The sequence below is a fragment of the Solanum verrucosum genome, unplaced genomic scaffold, assembly GCF_900185275.1.
Source record: "Solanum verrucosum unplaced genomic scaffold, falcon-dt-bn FXZP01000149.1, whole genome shotgun sequence".
Lineage (NCBI taxonomy): Eukaryota > Viridiplantae > Streptophyta > Magnoliopsida > Solanales > Solanaceae > Solanum > Solanum verrucosum.
In genome coordinates this window covers 1,152,704-1,174,244 of record NW_026020295.1, presented here as the reverse complement: position 1 = coordinate 1,174,244, position 21,541 = coordinate 1,152,704, and the positions used below count along the sequence as shown (strand labels likewise).

At 29.8% G+C, this 21,541-nt stretch overlaps 4 protein-coding genes across 4 annotated transcripts; 3 read left to right on the top strand and 1 right to left on the bottom strand.

Annotated features, from left to right (window-relative positions):
* Positions 1–3,297: 3,297 nt before the first annotated feature.
* Positions 3,298–4,535, bottom strand: LOC125834705 (ethylene-responsive transcription factor ERF027-like). The gene is made up of 2 exons (XM_049513842.1): positions 4,079–4,535; positions 3,298–3,479 (listed from the first exon to the last, which is right to left on the bottom strand). Exons 1-2 carry the CDS (start codon positions 4,533–4,535, stop codon positions 3,298–3,300), a joined length of 639 nt encoding a protein of 212 aa, XP_049369799.1.
* Positions 4,536–13,477: 8,942 nt separating this feature from the next.
* On the top strand, positions 13,478–14,221 carry LOC125834704 (dehydration-responsive element-binding protein 1F-like). The gene has a single exon (XM_049513840.1). The coding sequence runs from the start codon at positions 13,478–13,480 to the stop codon at positions 14,219–14,221; it is 744 nt and encodes a 247-aa protein (XP_049369797.1).
* Positions 14,222–16,345: 2,124 nt separating this feature from the next.
* Positions 16,346–17,151, top strand: LOC125834676 (dehydration-responsive element-binding protein 1F-like). Its single transcript, XM_049513814.1, has one exon. The coding sequence runs from the start codon at positions 16,380–16,382 to the stop codon at positions 17,097–17,099; it is 720 nt and encodes a 239-aa protein (XP_049369771.1). The 5' UTR covers positions 16,346–16,379; the 3' UTR covers positions 17,100–17,151.
* Positions 17,152–20,368: 3,217 nt separating this feature from the next.
* Positions 20,369–21,148, top strand: LOC125834675 (dehydration-responsive element-binding protein 1E-like). The gene has a single exon (XM_049513813.1). The coding sequence runs from the start codon at positions 20,369–20,371 to the stop codon at positions 21,101–21,103; it is 735 nt and encodes a 244-aa protein (XP_049369770.1). The 3' UTR covers positions 21,104–21,148.
* The last annotated feature ends 393 nt before the right edge of the window (positions 21,149–21,541 follow it).

Below are 21,541 nucleotides of genomic sequence, written 5' to 3'. Positions count from 1 at the left end.
GGAGATGTTGATGTCTAAATTTAACTTTCGATCTCTCCATGAATTCGAAATGTTTGAAATTTTTTCGTATGTATTAGTTCATAATTTTTTTAAATTGTGTAACCGACTCAGTCTGAACTTAAATTTTGTTAGTTCATGTGATAAAGACCTATTTAATGATAGACCGTATGACCAACACTCTTTAGGAGACTTGCAAAAAAGAACATGGTATGATTATATATTGTTAGATAATAATCATCAAAACTCAAATTCAACACCACTCCACAACTTTGTTGTTACTATAGCTAATCATCTCATAACTAACATAACCTTTTAATATTTATCATCACTCTGTTGCTTAATAAGTGTACTTGATGTAAATCACAACGCGTTCCTTGCTTTAAATCTCTCCCATACTCAAATGATTACAATTATTCTCTATGTTACCAAGAATATTAACATATTGTAAGATATAATTTTAACATAACATACTAATTAATTAATCCACTTAATATACAAATAACTTCTTTTCTTTTCCTTTTTTTGTAAGATTACGAATTCATAAATTTAAAATTTTAATTTCGTCACGTGAGTAACTTGCTATAGTGAGAACAGAGGGAAAAAATGGACAATATGGAAAAAGACGTGAGAAAGAGAAAGGAAGTCGGCCATATATATATTGTACTAAAAAGTAAAGTCAAACTTTTATTTAGACATTGAACAAATATATAAAGTATTGCGGCTTCTCAAAAGATATGATTTAGATTTTTGAAAGTGAAATATATTTAATAAAAAATTGTACAGCTATAAGAAAAGACATATCATTGTCTCTTTGACTATTTCATCAATATTATCAAAAACTAGGTTTGTCAAATGAGTCGACATAGGAACATACTTTTTAGGGTATGCTCGGTAGAAAGGAAAATATTTTTTAGAAAAATGAATCGATTGTTTATTTATATTTAATATGTAAATTATTAAAAAATAATTACTTAAAATTAGATAAATATTATGAAAGACACAAGTGAAATAAGAGTACTGTGGGATGATGGGGATGGAAGATACATACATGAGGGAGGGTGAAGATCGATGAGCAGATGTGTGGAAGTGGAGAGAAGTATATAATCAATGTACAATGACATTTTGGGATGAAATGTTATTTATAAACTTGTTTTTCGATAAGATAGGGTTGCTTGAATAATAAGCACCACTCACTTTCAATTTTGAGTTGTGAGTTTGAGTCATCAAAAAAACTAGTGAAAAGGTAGGAGTTCACAGGGAGGGAGGGAGGGGTAAAAAATATAAATTAAAAAGAAGTTGTTATCTTTATTATTTCTATAGACAATATTTATTTCTCTCATTATTAAAGAATTTATTTTTCTTAAGAAATAATTTCTTATATAATCTTATAACTTTAGTTTTGTTAGAATAGTGATGGTGTCAAAATTTTTATTTAAAGACAAGTTATATTCTCTATGTTCAATTAGACAAATTAGAGCAAGACTTCTTTGGGGAATACATAAATTTTAAAAAGATAGTAATAAAGAGAAATAGCAAACTGACTATGCAGAGTGAGCTACCTGCTTATTCCCCTGGCCGCCTCTTCTTCATTTAATATATACTATATGCTCTTTATTATTATTTAAAAAAAAAAAAAAAACACTGCTACATGCTGCCTCTTCTTCATCCAATTAAAAAATGGAAAAAAACATGCTTTATGCTGCCTCTTCGAAAACTGTGGAATTCATTTAAAATTTCAATTGTAATCTTACTTTCTTAAGATCCTTCATAAGATGGGATTATGAAAATATTTTATGGACTTCATTTATATTTTATATTTATCATGTTTATTTTTAATTTTATTATAGTTAATTTTTAAAATTCTATCGATGAAATATCATAAATAAATATTACAAATTTCAAATAATGATAATTGAGCCCGTTCAAAGTACGGGCTTCCCCTTTCTAGTGTAACACAGAAATATATTAGATTTCTATCTTATTTACATGGCGTCAAATATATTTATTTATATAATTAATTAATTTACTTATTTATTCGAATTTAATATATATATATATATTATCTTTTCGAGACCCTATTTATTGAATTGTGTTGGATATGTTATTGTTAAATTCAAAGTTAATGATTAGTGATTCATTAATACAAGTCAAATTCCGCGAAACTTGTTGTACTGGCTAGTTCACGAGACATAGAAATAGACAGAAAAGATCTAACATCGTGGATAGAATTTTAAAAAATCTCTTATCACACTATACTAATAGTTGAAACCTCATAAAAAATAAAAATTAAATTGACACAAAAATATTTTTGACGAGCTAATTTTTCAATGAATTTCATATATAGTAAAAACTCGATTTTATTAGTATATAAACTTAATTCCAAAATTATAACTTTAAACATCACAATCTTTCAACACCAAACATGTTATTTCAGTCAAGACATTTTTCTTTCCATGGTCCATGCTATATAATAGTCGGTTCTCCCTCTCTTTTTTCATGACAATTGACAATGACTTTTTAATTAGGTAGAAGTTTTTTACATAGTTTTATACACGGATAATATAAAAATAGATTTATATGAATCAGATAATTTATATCTTTTTAGGAAAGAATATGCAGAATAGTAAACATTTAGCATTATTAGGTACTATAGTTATTTAAGAAAATTATAATTCGCGGCTATAATTTCTTCAATTTTTGCTATTTGCCTAATTTGTATAATTCAGTTCCTAATTGTATAAATCCAGAATTTTGTATATGCTTACCCTAACTATTTGTATACGATTTATGAAAAATCATAATAAATTACCTTATTTGTCTATTGGCATGCGAAATATACAAACAAAATTTTGAAAAAAATCCTAAATGTATAAACACAGAATTTGTATATACTTACCCTATTTGTATATTCGCAAGCTTAAATATACAAACAGGCAGAAATTTACAAACCGTAGCCTCCTTAGCTTAGAGTTTTATTATGTCTATTATGTTTGCTATTTCTGAAATTTTTAGCAATTTTTATAAGGTAATTAAGAGTAAATTCTTGTGATAAGTAACAACTTAATTGAATAACAACATACAGACGTAAACTAGATAAAATATGGTAAGTCTAATAAGCATAGACATCTCAACATTAATTAAGTCAAATTAGACATTGTACTAATAAACTATTCCAACAATAGTACTCTTTTTTGTAGATACTGTTACATTGATCACTTCACTTAGGCATATATAATAAAATCATATGATTTTTTAAAATTCGTTAACTCAAAATTCTAAATTCATCTCTGTAGCGGGTTAGTAACTCCAAAGATTTTCAATATCAAAGTCTCTTGGTGAATACTCTTCCAAAGATGTGGAGTTTATTCTAGGGGGAGTTAGCATCATTGCCTCTGCCATATTCACAAGCAAACTTGGAAAATCAAATAATTCTTCCTCATCAACATATTCCTCCTCACCCGTAATCATTTGCGTATTTCCTGAAATTAGTGACGGAATCAGAAATTCCAATATGAGATTTTAAAAAAATACGAGGAAATGTCACACATGAAATTTGAATCGTAACCTAAAATAATATTTTAACTACCTTTGCTACTAGGGTAGAAGATTCCCTTTCGTTAATAGGAGATTCAACCGTTTATATATGTTCTTTCAATTCTATCTTACATACGTACACAGTTTTAGCATGTTTCGTAAAATAATATTGTATCTTTATATGTATCTGAAAATTACATAACATTTTACCCTTAATGACATATTTTATAGTTGTAGAAATGTCATTTATAGTAGATTTAAGATCTGCAAATTTCAAAAAGTTCTTTCTTCTTCTTTAGTGGCTATAGATAATTTTGTGAGTAGATTTTGAAATATGTTTGACCATGAAATTTGATTAAATTTAGGACTTCCACTCAGAAAACATTAAATTTTTACAAAGTAAAATGTATGTTCAAAAACTCAAATTTTCAAATTTCAAGTTTCAGCTATGAAATCTATGGTCAAACATGAGCTTAGACTACATATATTCATAGTAGAATAATGCGACATAAAATGAAATAAGGAAGTATATATTTATATTTACCTATTTGCATAGCATAATTTTCCGACAAAGAAGATTCAACTGAACCCTCTTCGTTACATATAGCTCCTCTCTTGCTTCCCGACCGACCATCGTCACCTCGTTGAGCCATCATCGTTGCCGCTGTGGCCGCGGCGTGACGTATATTGTCCGGAGATGGTGAGGGAGGGAGCTTTGGATAAGAATTGACAAGATGAGGAAAATTGAGTACAATATTCTGAGTACCCTTAAGAGCTAAGGCAGCAACATCATAGGCAGCAGCAGCCATTTGTGGTGTAGGGTATGTACCTAACCATATTCTTGTTGTTTTACGTGGCTCTCTAATTTCACACACCCATTTTCCACTTCTACAACGTATACCACGGTATATAGGATGTTTGGTATTTGTTCTTGCACTTTTTTTGTTGTCAACTAGAATTTTTGGTACTAATTGACCACTAGTATGTGAAGGGTTGGCCATATATATAAGTGTGTGGACAAATATGTCTATATATATATATACACTAACTGTCAGTGCATTGAAGTTAAACTCATATACACATAAAACGTGTGTGATAATAATATGTGTGGGATAATATATATTGATGACGTAATTTATGTACGTACTTTGCTAGTACACTTAAGTTAAACTCTTACGTATATGTGTGTATAGTTGTACGTGTAATGTACTTCTTACAACTCCCTCATTGCGCACGCACAATATAATATGATACGAGTTGGTTAGGCAGAACTCAATAGCTTTGAATCAAACTTAAATATGTGATGAAAAAAACTACGAAATATGTGAAAATATAGTAATTAATAAATTGTGAACCGAGTAAGATAAATGAATTGTAGGTTCGATGACAACCTAGAAATTGTTGAAATGTTGAATTTGTATTTGAATTGGCTAGACTTGTGGTAGTATATAAGTGTGATATTGATGTGTGGATATATCGATATGTAGAATTTTAACGTTTGTACACTGACGATATTGTAATTGATTTTTGCTCTGTCAGTGTATTGAAGTTAAAACTCTTATATATATATATGTATGTGTGTATGTGTTTCTCACTTTCTATAAATTATATGGGTATATATATGTATATGTTTTGCTAAACAAAAACACAAAAAAGTGAAAGCGTGGGCAATTCGTGGGTAAATTACTCCTAGTTATTTTGATGCGAGAGAATTGAACACGTATTTGGAAAAGAATTTAGATTTATATAATAGCTGTTATCTAATGTGTATTTCATTTTCATGCTGGCAATACATTTTCTCACACAACTTAGTGTGCAATTGTGTGAGAAGACTAGCAATGTCCCTGTATTAAGTAAAATGTTATTGTGAGTAATATTTTAGTCGTAAAACGTGCTTCAGAGTAATAGAGTGTAAAATATTATAGTACTCTTTCCGTTTTATTTTATGTGGCATTTTTCGAATTTCGAAATTCAAATAAGTCTATCTTTGACCGTAAATTTATCATAGATCTTTTAAACATTTTGAATTATCAATTATTGTGACTTATAGTACTTTTTGCGTAGTTTACAAAAATATAAATTATATTTCAAAAAAATTGAAGATTTCATGCGCAAATTCCCGGTCAAACTTAAACTGTTTGACTCTCGAAAAACGAAAAGTGTCACATAAATTGGGACAAAGGGAGTAACATTTTATGTATGTTTTTGTCAGATTTTTGTCATTAATTTTTTTCTGAATTTATGTTTATACTAGTATTGTAAATTTAAAAAAAAAAAAAACGTATTTTGGCGAATTGATTTTAATAATGGCTTATTTTGGTCAAAAGATACACATATAATATTGTTTAGCAGTTTGGTGCACAAAGCATCTCGCTTTAGCTAGAGAATGGGTGTCGCTCCCAAAGGAGTAATAATGTAGATTGTCTACCCTAATACAAACATTAATGGCTATTTCAATATAGGTCACACAAATACAAATTTATCGATACTTCAAGGATTGATGGGCTTTCGCATGTAAAAATGAAATGGATTATCACCTCATATACACATTTAAGAGTCAATATTACATGTTTTAAATCTACTTTTAAAAAATTCTTGCTTATAACAGTTTAATTACGAGTTATAACATATCACTAATTATTTATAAATTATTTAAATTTTACTTTATTAAATAAGTTATTTTTTATAATTTTATATTATTATTAAATTATTTAAATAAAGAATACCTCATAATTATCTCTTACACAATTATAGGGATTTACATTGATTATTGTTCCTTTTTTACAGTTACAAGTCACACCTACCCCATCTAAATCCCTCAACCCACGTCAATTTCACGTTAAAAAAAAACAGAAATTCATCTTTCATCTCTTTCATCCATACTCCATTGAAGCCGATTTTTCAACATCTAAAAACTGATTAGGAGAAATATATTCTCCATACAATCAAAACAAAAGGGCAGATCTCTAAGTTGTAATTTTCAATAATTTTAGTATTTTGGAGAAACTCCGTTTGATAATTGTATTGCAAGAAAGTTTATTTTACCATTTTCATGAAGGTGAATCAGAGGTGTTTTGAGGTTGATCGATCCTTTCTGGGTTTTGCTGATTTGAGTTCTTACTACGTGGGGAATGGTAAAAAATCGAATCTTTATTGATTTTGCTAATGTTTTTGGGAGATTTATGGCCATGTGTAGTGTAGATTGGAGTTTATTATAGGAGGTAAAGATATTCTTGAAACCTTATGTTGTTTGGACTCTTGGAAAATATTGCTGAGTGTGTGTTGTCCTCCAAAAGTTAATTGGGTTTTTTACTACGTGGGATATGGTTAAATCAATTTAGTAGATTTTTTTTGTTAAAATTGTTATATTATGCATATTATTGGTATGAAAGCTGACTTAATATACGATTTATGAATATGGTATGAATTTTGTCTAATGTTGGCATGAATTGGTATAAAATTTGGTATTAAAATGGTATAATGTATTACTTATATTTGGTGTGAAACTTGTTTAAACTGGTATGAAGTTGGTACACAGTTTAGAGGAAATCTATTTTGTTTCAAATTATTCTCATTCTGTCTACTAAACTGGCATGAAACATGAATAACATTGGTATGATAGCTGACTTAATATACGATTTATGAATATGGTATGAAATGTGTTTTAACATTGGTATGAAATTGATTTATTGTTGGTATGAAAGCTGACTTAAATTGTGTATTATTTTTATCAGAAAATGGTGTGATATCAGTGGTCCAATTATATGAATTGATTGTAGTTTGTTAAATCATCCTCTCTTTTTTTTGTGTATAAATTATGACTAATGTTGGTATGAAATTGATATTTTCTTATAATACCTATTTTTTTTATAATAAGAAGGTTTCTTTTTCAATTTCTCCAACTAGGTTGATGGCAATGCGGAAAAACAAAAAATGATGATGGCGCGATCAGTGAGAGTGAAGTAACTGGGACTGTTGCTAGCAAATTTGATAGATCCTGCATAGCAAAAGAACATGCTCCAGATACCAGCAATTATCCTACACCAAGACTACGGAGATCAAATTTGATATAGTTGATTGCAGCTTAGACTCTATAGTATTTCATGTCTTTTTAACTTTTGAATGATATATATTTATTTTTTATACAGTTTTAAGTATTGAATGATATAGAATATGCACTGTTTTCTTCAAGTCAGTTATCAACTACATATGAATTATAGATTGACTCTCATAATTTCAAGATTCTAGTTATATACAAACTGCATATCAATTGAATACAAATTTCTGGATATCAGTTATATACAAACTACATAACAATTGGATACATAAACAGTTTAGTTTTGATATTTAGTTGGAGATCAAAATGATCACCATATAATTGGTATCCAAACTGTATATAGTTGACATCCAATTATTCATAGTAACATTTATTCAACCTGACGGATCTCATCTACCACCATGTTTAATTAATATAGATAAGCAGTTGTCCATCACAACAAAATCAAGATTTTTCAAACAAAAAAAAACTTGATTTACTCGTCAGTGACAACAATTCTGTAAAAAAAAAAAAAACGAAGAGAGAGTAACATAGAAGAAAATGGATAAAATCAGATTTTTTAATTAATTTTAACAGACTAGAGTGAATTAAGGAAACTAAATATTCCTAATTAGTTTGAATCTCCTAAATTTATGCTAATTAATAATTATCATCAATCAATTCAAATTTTATTAATACACCTATTTCCGTTTTTTTTCTTCAAAATAGATTTATTTTCCTTTCTTTCTTTTTTTCAAAATCGATTTTTTATCCTTTTTTTTTTACAAAACAGATTTTTACAATTAATTAAAAAATCTTTTTTTATTTAATAAAATGTTACAACATGAAATTTTTTATTGTTACAACTTGAAAGTTTTATTCTACTGCTATAACTTCAAAATATTAGTCTAATAAATGTCATATATGAAATTTTCACTTTATAATAAACTGGTTTGAGTATGCTTATAACTATATAGCCCAAACTAATTGACGGGCTTTCTCACACCAGAAAGGCCCAACTATTTTTTTTAAAAGGCACAACACTTTATTAGTCAATAAACTGCTGCAGTTTTCATGATCTAACCAAATTATTTGGAGAAACTAAGTATATACCCCATGAAAGCAAAATAATTACAAACATATGTCAAGCCTGTCTATTTATGAATCCTCTGTTCATGAATCGGATGTGCGATGGGACCCCTTCCTTGATGAGGATTGCTAAAATCTACCCCTTTACATTCATACTCCACTAAATAATTATACTATATACCCCCAACTATTTTCGCTTACATGATACTAAATAAGTTGTCACGATCAAAAAATGGATGTGATGACACTCGTCTTATCCCACCAAAATAAGTCAGCCTAAACCCAAATATAACACGATAATAAGCGGAAGTAAAAATAAGGATGAAAGTTTAACACCAATATTAAAGCCGAATACAAAGTCAACTTAAATACACCCCAAAACCTGGTTGTCACGTGCACAAACCTCTAATATATACAATAGATTTGAAAGAAAAATATAAATCTCAAATGATGTTGTCACTAAAGTAGAACAAGATCCGCTGAGTTGACAGACAACTACCTCACAAATTTTCACAGAAAGTTTCGGACAAGGAGAGAAGAGAGTATCACAAAGATCCGGGCTCATAACCTACACAAATGTAGATGCAAGGGTGAGTACCAAACCACACGACAATCAGCAAGCGAACTCCTAAACACAACTTAAGAATATAGAATACGGGTACTCCTACCACAACAATATACATATACTCTTATAGTATCATTGACTAATGAGTAATTTCTAAACAAGAAACCTTAATGATACAACACAGTATATATATACTGATTTTGTATTAGTTAAGCAAAATTATAAGTCTTAATGATACTAATACATTATATGATACTGATTTAGTATCAGTTAAGCGATAATTATCAGCCTTAATGAAGGAGGATATGGGTTGTAATTATTCATGAGAGAATGAGTATTTCTTAAATTACTTTGGATTTGGGTATGAACGTGTAATTATTTTGAGTTTTGTGACCCATTTATGTAGTTCTTTTCAATTATTTATTATGGTTAAATATATAACATACCAAACAGAAAAATATTTTGATAAGATCTCTCTATGTTAATTTTCGCTACATGTCAGCCCAATATTTAGATTTGGTTGAATTGGACGAATCAATATGGATTGAATTCATGGACTAATTTTTGTCACTCTCTTACTCGTCCTGATTCGATATTATGGTGTTCAAGGCGTAGAAAAATCACACCAATATATTCATTTTTATTACTTTTTCAATATATTGAGTTGGGCTGACCTATATAGGCTACTTTAAAGCCCAAATAAGTTGTTCCAGTCATCCCAACTGAAACAACCTCCTAAGTCTAAACAAAACCCCAATTACAACATAAAATGTTCTATAAGTGTGCTAATACTAACTACCTCATGAACTCGAGCTGCAATTTCAAGAGTAGGGTAAATTCCTAGACATTCTTTTTTACCCACTAGGATCACGAACCTCACAAAACTCACTAGAATTTTACAAGCATCAAATCAAGTTATTACTCATCTCGAGGAAATTACTATTTTTTTTCTTTAAATGGAAAAGGGTAAAAACTACTCTTGAATTATGCAAAATAGACCACTTATACCCTCCATTACATTTTGAGATAAAAAAACACTCCGTCGTTATCCCAAAATACCACAAATACCCCCAAGAGCTAACTACCCAATTTTTTAGTGATGTGGCAAGCCACATGGGACTAATCCCTCCACCTAAGTATTGCCAACTAGGTTTCACTACAAAAGAACTAGACCTTTGGCGGCGATAAAAGACGCCACAAAATCCCAAAATATTGCCACTAAAGATTTAAGTGATTTTTAGTGGCGACTAAGGCTGCAACAACCATTCCCTAGTATAACTTTTTTTCCAACAAACAAATATATGATAATTAATTTTCTAAAATAAATAACATGCACTATCAATATTAAAAACATCCAATATGATTACGAAAATCATTAAAATTACTTCTTAATTCAAATCTCGTACTACATAATGCATCATTACATTTTATGCATTTACATATGACATAAAAATAAAACATATTGTGTCTTCAAACTCCTGCTTGATCGATATCATTTGTGATTTTTTAAAAACAATGAAGAAAAAACACAAAATTAGAATTTAATGTTAAAATTCAATCAAAATCTTTAGTGACGATATTATGAGCTTTTTTGGCGACTTGTGTTGCCGCTAAAGGTCTAGTTCTTTTGTAGTGAATCATAGTTGACAATGGTTAGGTGGAGGAATTAGTCTCACGTGGCTTGTCACGTCACTACAAATTTGGAGTGTTTACTCTTGAGGGTATGTGTGGTCTCTTAGGATAACGGCGGGGGCATTTGTGATCCCAAAATGTAACGAAAGATATAAATGATCTATTTCACATAGTTTAAGAGTAATTTTAACTATTTTCCGTTCTTTAAATAGTCGTGACGTTTGTAATAGTCAATAATATTCAAGCTTTGACTAGGAGTATGTTGTTGAATTATTAGTCGTGGAAGTTTTACTAGTTTGAGAAATTTGTGAAAGTTTGAAAGTATTATTTTATAGATTTTGGATTTTTTAAATTTTATTTGGGATATATTGGATTATGAATTAAGTAAAGAAGAAAAAGGAGGAAAATGTGGTTACGATATTGACACGCTAACACGGATTATTATTATTTTTTGTTCCTTGTGGGGTCTACTTCTCTATATATATATTTATTATATAGATAAGGGGTTGGTTGGTTTGAAGTATTTACTCCATATTAACAATTCTTATGTATTTATTCTCAAAATAGCAATTCTCGAATATTTTTTACTATTTCAAAAGTGATCTATTGATTCCATATTTCTATACCTAACAAAGATAAGAATACACTCACCTTTTTTATCCGATTTATAAAAATTTATGAAATATGTTATGAAATAATTCTCACATTATTAATCCACTAAAGAATTGATATATTAAAATCTTTTTATAATTAATATGTCAAACCAAACGATCCCTTATATGAATAGAAAAATGGAGAAAAAGACTAAATGGTTTTTTTCTAGTACATGGTTGAATTAAGTAATGACATGGAAAAAGGTATTATATGATTAAAAGAAATAGTTGTTATTCTATTCTTCTAGTTTCCATTTTGGGTTTAATGGAACAAGAAAATTTTTTCTCTATTACTCCCTCTGTCTCTAATTACTTGTTTATTTTGATAAATCAAGAAAGGACAATTTTTTTTTACCTATTATACCCTCAATTAAATGACTAATTACTTTGAAAAATGTAGAACTTTTCATCCACTTCATAATTAATAGGGGTAAAATGGTAAACTCACTATGTCATTAATTAATTTCTTAATAGATGTATCAATTCAAAAGTGGATAAATAATTAGTGACAGTAGTTTAATTTCCATTTTGAGGGTCAATGGGATAGAACCATTGTAGGGTTAATTCAAGACATGAGTCAACTATTGTAATCTCCAAAAAGGTGTGGCTTAATTCAATTCAAAGCTCTCCATTCACATTCTATATATACATTTTACTTGTACATATATAAAAATCGAGTAACATAAGTAAAATCAAGCATTTTAATCAATTTGGGTGTTCTCATCGAATTTGAGAATATAAAAATATAAAAGTAATTTCAATTCTTATTCCCTAAAAAAATAAAAGAAAAGTGTGATGGTGTCTATCTGTAGTAAAGTGACTGAAAGTGTGTGGCATACGTGTGCCGCAACCACGATTTGTTTCCTTAAACAACACAACTTCTTCTGTCTCATTGACTCAAACCGAAAGAAGAAAATAAACAAGAAAATTAAATTAAATTAATATTTTAAATTTAAATATTCAAAAATCGTACGAAAAGTTGACTGCCTATTTAAAATAATGTCTTTATATCGTAAGGTAGGAATAAGGATATGTACACTTTATAAGTAATCTTCTTCAAATATATTTACGAAATTATACTGAATATACTATGCAATATTATACTTTAAAAAAAAGTAAAAATTACATAAATTTTATAGTGTTAAGACCTAATTACATTTTATCCTACTCTTTTTTAAATTACAAAAATTCCTTAGAATTAAAGAATTTTAGATACATCATCAAATATGCGGATACCTAGGTCGCGATACATTGTTATTCAAAATCTGCAAATATATAGCTCACGGATGTATCCGAGAGGGAAGGGATGTATTCGATAGGAAATAGAAATGTAATAGAGAGGATAGAGATGTATTCGAGAGGGGAGGGATGTAACTGAGAAAGGATAGAGATGTATCCAAACTCAGTTGTGGATGTATCTGAGAGAGGATAAGGTTATATTGAGAGAGAATTTTTGTAATCTTTATATGAAATATTAGAGATTATGGTAAAATAAATTGTGTATTTAAATAATTTTTCGTAAAAAACACTATAAATTGATATCTTTTTCACATATACGATGAAATAAATATTTTAAAATATTAATTAAAACACAAGCAATTTGACTTAAAAGAAATAAAACGTGATAAACAAAAATCAACTGAATATATTTTTGAAAGTCTGCCAACGTAACTCACTACTTTTTATCAGTCTCTTTCTCCATGTTTATATTCATTCACATACAAGGAAGAAGAAATTGACCAATAAAACTTGTAGCAATCAAATAGAGTTACGTGTTCGTGTCTATATCGTAGCCATGTGATATCTTTTTCTTTACTTAAAAATTATATCTATAAAAACAGCTTTCATACTTTCACAAAATTCTTAAAACTTCCACAACCACACATTCAACAACATATACTCCTATTCATAGCACTTCACTCACTAGGAAGTTTGACTATTTCAAAAGAGATAAGCATTTTCCTGGAGATGAATGATAATAACTTTAGAGATCACTACTTGCACGAAACATCAACATCTTCAGGAGGAGTTCAAGATGAAGGAATATTTCTACTAGCTTCGAGTCAACCTAAGAAACGTGCAGGGAGAAAGAAGTTCAAGGAAACTCGCCACCCAATTTATAGGGGAGTGAGAAGGAGGGACAACAACAAGTGGGTTTGCGAGATACGTGAGCCTATTGAGCAAAAAAGAATATGGCTAGGGACTTACCCTACTCCAGAAATGGCAGCTCGAGCTCATGATGTAGCTGCATTAGCACTTAGAGGTAATCTAGCCACTTTGAATTTTGCCGACTCTAGTTGGCGGTTGGCAGTGCCGGTATCAAAGGATCCCGAAGAATTACGTCAGGCCGCTATGAAAGCAGCCGAAGCGTTCCTTCAAGATACTGAATCAGTTGAAATCAATTATATGAATCATGATTATAGTGAGGGAGTGAAGTGTCAAGAAAATATTGTTGTTGGTGGGGCCAGTGGAAGTGACAATAATAATAATTTGGTGGGTAATGAAGTGAATAACATACAAAATATGGAGATGGATAGCATTTTATGTTATAATAATAATTGGGGAGGCAATAATGAAATAGAGGGATCATCATGGCAAGAAAAGATGAGTGAGGGGCATTTGTTTTCACCAACTCCCCATTTAGATAGTTATTTCAGTTGGGATGATGTGGAAAGTGACGTGGAAGTGTCCTTGTGGAGCTATACTATGTAATTATTTTGTTCGGAGTTCAGTGTGAGTATCTGATACGAGTGCATGATGATATATAGGTTGAATTCTTCATCACATAACTTAAAGGATTCGAGGTTTGAATCTGAATCATGTGGATATGTGTGTTGCAATATGATAAAATAATGTATGCTATGACATATTATTTGGTAATTCTTTTAATAAATTTATTGAACTAAAATTAATAAATGTAATTCTTTTATACACTAATAATATATTGTTTATAAGATATTTCGTGTAATAGCATATATATTAATGTAAACCTACATAATCAAAATACTCAATTAATCTATACTTCTCGATCATAGATATAGTCAAAGTTTTCAAGATGAGTTTATAATATTTGGCGTGGACCCTACCCCCAACCTTTATTGCAGCGTGGCAAAATTTTTGAAGAATCCACACAACAGAGATACTTAATACTAATATGGGGGAATGGGGATCATCGAATTTCTCTTCACCAACCAGCTATTATGTGTATTATTTAATGGGTAATGCTAAATGGCCAGAAATTTAAAAAATCTATAATATTCTTTTTATTTAAAATAAACTAATATTTTTTTCATTAAAATGTACTAAAGTTAAAAGGGTAAAAATGTTCAAAAAGGTAAAATAACATAGTGTGAAATATGTTATTTTACCATTCTGACCAAATTTTCTGGCCAAAATGATTTTTCCTTAATTATTGACCGTATAGTAATTCTTATATTATTTATTCTCCACGTAACAATTTAAAATTGTTATATGATTAATCCCCATATAAATAAGGGAAAATTGTATATAATAGCAAACTATTAATTCAAATTAAATGCTATAAACATAGTTTGATTTAATTGTACCCCATAGCAAACTGTTGTTATGTCGCCTCTCTCCTGGTGAATCTCGCTCGCCACTTTCATTCTCGCTGGCAGTCTCCCTCGCCTCTCTTGCTTTTATACAAACACAAATGTATAAAATGAGTTTGTGTTTGTATAAAGCGAGAGAAAATTGTATATATACATATATTTTCGTTCCCTCTCTCCCCTCTCCTAGACCTCGCTCGCCACTCTCCCAGATCTCGCTCTCTCACTCGCCTCTCTTACTTTATACAAAAACGCAAATGTATAAAATGCATGAAAATTGTATGTATACATATATTTTCGTTCCCCTCTCTCAGATCTCACTCGCTCACTCGCCTCTCTCACTTTATACAATTGATTTTTTTTAATATGTATAACAAAGCAGATTATACAACTGCTTTCTTTTGTATATGTATAGCGTATACATATTTATGTTTGCTATGGAGCGTAATTATGCAAACTTTGTTATAGCATACAAATATGAATTTTGTGTTTGCTATATGTGAAAATTGCTCTATAAATAATCCATGTATTACAATCATCAATTTATATTTGTAACATTAAAGCTCGTGGAAGATGTGACTTATTATTATGAGTCGACTATATATTATATTCTCCATCTAATTTTATATATACTGATCCATGACATAAGATGCATTACGTAGGTTATGTATCGTCATTTTATTTTTTGTCTTTGTGCTTTTTCTTATTTTATCATTTCTAAATTAAAAATTAAAAGTAAGAAAATATCAAACCAATTACATCTTGTCTTAAATCCACTAAACAATATCTCTTTCATATATATATATATATATATAATGTAGGCAAATATTTATTTATTTATATTCAGTGTTTACACAAAATTAATCATAATAAGTTAATAACTAAACTATAAAAACTTAAGTAATCTCGGAACACAAATATAAGTAGCGGGGAATATTATAATATGTAAATATAAATTTATACCTCGTTAAAAAATTAAAAATCAAACACAAAATATCACCCGTGTGTCTCTTTCCAGAGAAGTCGACAAAGTTTATGTCCCCCATTGACCCAAAACATAAAAAGGAAAAGTAGCTTATTTATTGAAGCATACCCCACAAAGAAAAAGAAAAGTTGTACTTGAAATTGATTTCCATGCGTGTTCGTGTTTATATCGTAGGCACGTGCTTTCATTTTCTTTCTTAATTCATAATCCAAAAGTATATCAAAATTCTATAAAAACCACTTTCACAATATCAATTCACAACACTTGAAACTCCAAGAAAATCTGTAGCTTGTTACAGGCTGACACGTGTCTAAAAATGAATAACAACTCTAGTTTGTACTCGTCAGATGTCAACCCATTAAGTGCAACAACACCTTCCGATGAGGAAGGATTAATACTATTATTAGCTTCAAGCCGGCCCAAGAAACGGGCCGGAAGGAAGAAGTTCAAGGAAACTCGCCACCCAGTTTATAGGGGAGTGAGGAGGAGGAATAACAACAAGTGGGTTTGCGAGCTACGTGAGCCTAGTCAACAAAAAAGAATATGGCTAGGGACTTACCCTACTCCTGAAATGGCGGCTCGAGCTCACGATGTTGCTGCATTAGCACTTAGAGGTAATCTAGCCACTCTGAACTTTGCTGACTCTCGTTGGCGGTTACCAGTGCCAGCATCAAAGGACCCCAAGGACATACGCCAAGCAGCCGTTATAGCCGCACAAGCTTTTTCTCAGGATACTGAAGTCGATTATATGAATCATGAGGAAGTTAATTCCAATACTATTGATGAGATTGATATTGCGAGGGCTAATAATGGGAGTAGTAGTGATTTTAGCGCCAAGGAATTGAGTATGGATATGGAGAACATTTTATCTTGTAATTGGGGAGAAGATAACGACATGTTAGAGACGGAAGGATGGCGAGAAAAGATGGCCGAGGAGCTTTTGTTTTCACCAACTCCACGTTTAGGTAGTTGTTTCAGTTGGGATGACGTGGAAACTAGCGACGTCGAGGTGTCTTTGTGGAGTTACAGTATTTGATACCAACTAGCCAGTTAGTTACAATCTAGGAATAGCATTTTACAAAAAAAGGAAAAAAAGAGAATTAATAGTCAACTAGAATGATGTTATTATGTACATTGCAAATATATATATATTCATGTTACTATTTCCCTATAGTTGAGAACCAAAAAATTAAATACAAATATATGTCTCTGTATACGAATTAGAAGGTGAAATAAACAATACGATCGATAAAAGTATCTAAAAACAAAATTTCCCTTACAATAGGTAATACCTAACAAAAACAATTTTGTTCTAATTATTCACCATATAATAATTCTTATATTTATATTTGTAACATTAAAATTCGTGATAGAGATGAGTCAACTATTATAAGCTCATAAAAAGTGTGCTTATAATATATAAATTCATGACATAAGATGCCTTGCGTAGTTATGCATATGTCATCTCTTTTTTTTCTTGTTCTTTTGCTTCTTACGTTTCAAGAAAAGTATCATTACAAGAAAACAAGCTATAAAATTCATCAGTAATTTCGAGTTAATCAATAATAATTAGCCATATTGTAGATAAATATTTACTTTCATCTAGTGTTTATACGAAACTAATAATAATAACTAAACCATCACGTAAGTTTACTAAATTCATAATTAACAAAATTAAATTAAGCAAATACACATACCCATGTCATAAAAATTGCATGTTTCGCTCTTCAACTTTAATTTTTATCTTTTAACAATTAACTTAACTTGAAATTACATTGGGACATAACTTATGAAATATTATAATACCAAATTATAACTTATATGTAGTTAAAAGTTACTCCATTAGTCCAACAATAGTTATCCACTATTGACTTGACACACACCTTGAGAAACAATAAATAATAGAGATAATATTACTATATTAACCTTTGAATTTAATGCTTTAAGAACTGTATTAGATTTTGAATAATATTTAATAGTAAGGATAAAATAGACATAAAAAGAATACATTATGTCTTCATTATTTAAACTGAATAAGTATTGTTAATAACTATTTTTAATATAGTAAACAAATAAAAATGAACGGAGAAAGTATTTGCCACTGAGGGACAGAAGTGCAAAAGTTCCCACCAAGTGACATAGGAAGTGTGTGGTTCCCGTGTGCTCTTTCTCCTGGAACTCAACAGTGTTTCTGTCCCATTAACCCAAAATTAGAAAGGGAAGTTCCACCCACCCTCAACCCCCATACCCCACAATTTTTATGGAAAAATGAAAGTACCCCCATTTATTTATAAGCATGTAATAGCCTATCCGTTTCACTTTATTTGTTTTACTTTCCTTTTTAGTTCGTCTCAAAAAAACAGTCTCTTCCCCTTTTAGTAACTATTTGATTCTAACTTTCCACGTAATATGCTTAAAACAACAAAAATAAAAATATTTTACATTCTATATATTTTTAATTTATGATAGTAAAATTCAAAAATAAATTACTTTCTCTTATCTTATATATATATATATATATATATATATATATATATATATATAATAAGCCACAATGCAACTATTATTGTAACTATCTTGTTAGCTTTCAATCAAAAGCTAACAAGATTTTTAGTTACATATTTATTATTTAGTTAAATAATAAATATGTCATTGTATGAGCTATTTATTACTCATTCCTTTTGAATTTGTTAATTTTGATTTTGATCTGACACATAGTTTACGAAAGTAAATTAGATTTTGAGAAAAAACATTAAGTGATACTTGAAGTTATCCCAGATTTTCAAAAAGACACATTAACTTTGCGTGCGTCCTATTACCCCACAAAACATTCAAAATCACAATAAGTACACATTTTTTACACAATATTTCCACTTTGGACAAAAATATCCTTCGAATGTGCAATTTCTTAAAAATAAAAAATCGGACCCATTATTGATGTATTGAAGGATGCTTTGGTAATTTCCTATGATGAATTTGTTTTGTTTGTTTCTTTTAAATTTATTTTACTATACTAAATAATTGTATAAAATATTATGAATCACGATAATTAATTACTTAAATATTTAAAAGATATAAAAATATATAAAAGATCTGATTGACTCTTCAAATTTTACCGGTGACACATAAATTGGGACAAATGAAATAATATATATTATTTGAAAATTTCTTAGAAAGTATTATAAGTTACAATAATTAACAGCTAGAAATATTTCAAAGACAAAAAAAATTGATTGAATCTCAAATTTTTTTTAGTACTACATAAATTGAGAAAGAAAAAATGACCTCTATTATTTGAAAATGACGTAAAAGTATTACAAATCATACAATAAGAATTAACAATTTAAAATTTTAAAAGACTTTAATGTTTTATACTTATTCTATTTTCACTTTGGACAAAAATATCCTCCCAATATGCATATTTTTTTAAACAAAAAGTGGGACCCATTATTGATGTATTCAAGGATGCTTTAGTAATTTTCCTATGATGAATTCGTTTTGTTTGTTGTTTAATTTTTTTAAAATAATTGTATAAAATATTATAAATCACAATAATTATTTACTTAAATATTCAAAAGATATAAAAATATGTAAAAGATTTGATTAATTCTTCAAATTTTATCGGTGACACATAAATTGAACAAATGAAATAATATATATTATTTGAAAATTACTTAGAAAGTACAATAATTTACAGTAATTAACAATATAATATTTTAAAGACAAAAAAAATTGATTGAATCTCAAAATTTTATTAGTACCACATAAATTGAGAAAGAAGAAATAACATTTATTATTTCAAAATTGCGCAAAAGATATTACAAATCATACAACAAGAATTAGCAATTTAGAATGTTAAAAGACATAAAAAAAAATTTACCATAGTTAACAATAATTAAAATTTTAAACTATTTTAAATTAATATAAAAAATTGATTAACTCTTTAATTTTGTCTTTGTCACATAAATTGAAACAAACAATGATACATATTGGACCCGTGCTAGCACGGGCTCCGATGTCTAGTATATATATAAAAGAGAATATGAGCAGCTTAGAGTATTTAGTTATAGGCTTATAGCAGAGGACCCCACAAAGAAGAAGAGGAGTTGTTCCTTTCCGTGTCTATATCGTAGGCACGTGCTTTCACTTTCTTTCTTAATTCATAATCCAAAAGTATATCCAAAATCTATATAAACCACTGTCAAACTTTCACAAAATTCTAAACAAACAACTTGTAGTCATATCACAACACACTTCAAAATCTAAGAAAATCAGTAGCTTGTTATAGACTGACACGTGTCTAAAATGAATAACGACTCGAGTTTGTACTCGTCAGATCTCAACCCATTAAGTGCAACAATAGCTTCCGATGAGGAAGGAATACTATTACTAGCTTCAAGCCAACCCAAGAAACGTGCAGGGAGGAAGAAGTTCAAGGAAACTCGCCACCCAGTTTATAGGGGAGTGAGGAGGAGGAATAATAACAAGTGGGTTTGCGAGCTACGTGAGCCTAGTCAACAGAAAAGAATATGGCTAGGGACTTACTCTACTCCTGAAATGGCCGCTCGAGCTCATGATGTTGCTGCATTAGCTCTTAGAGGTAATCTAGCCACTCTGAACTTTGCTGACTCTCGTTGGCGATTGCCAGTGCCCGCATCAAAGGACCCCAAGGACATACGACAGGCGGCAGTTATAGCCGCACAAACGTTTACTCAAGATACTGAATTAGTTGGAATCAACGGTATGAATGAGGAAATTAACTCCAGTACTATTGATGAAATAAAGTATCAAGAGACTGATATAACGAGGGCTAATAATGGGAGTAGTAGGGATTTTGGCGCGAAGGAATTGTGTATAGATATGGAGAACAATTTATGTTGTAATTGGGGAGAAGATAACGACATGTTGGAGATGGAAGGATGGCAAGAAAAGATGGCGGAGGGGCTTTTGTTTTCACCAACTCCGCGTTTAGGTAGTTGTTTCAGTTGGGATGATGTAGAAAGTGAAGTTGAGGTGTCTTTGTGGAGTTATAGTATTTGATACTAACTAGCCAGTTAGTTACATGCTAGGAGTAGCATTTTACAAAAAGGAAAAACAAAAAAAAAGAGGAATAGTCAACTAGGATGATGTTGTTAGTTACAATTGTACATTGCAAATATATATCTTCATGTTACTATTTCCATATAGTCGAGAACCAAAATTTGCGATACCAGTCAATAAGGACATACGACAATAACACACCCACTATAATCCCACAAGTGGGGTGTGGGGAGGTAGGATGTACGCAAACCTTATCTTTACCTTTGTGGGGACCAGTCAACAAAGACATGCCTCTTCGAATTCCTTTTGTTCTTTTCGACACATTGAATTCATTTGTGTTGTAGTACATGCATCCAGCATAAGCATCCATCTCTTTGTACAGCCTACACATAATCTAATGCATGTATTAGATTTTTCAAAGTAGCATTAGCAACAAAA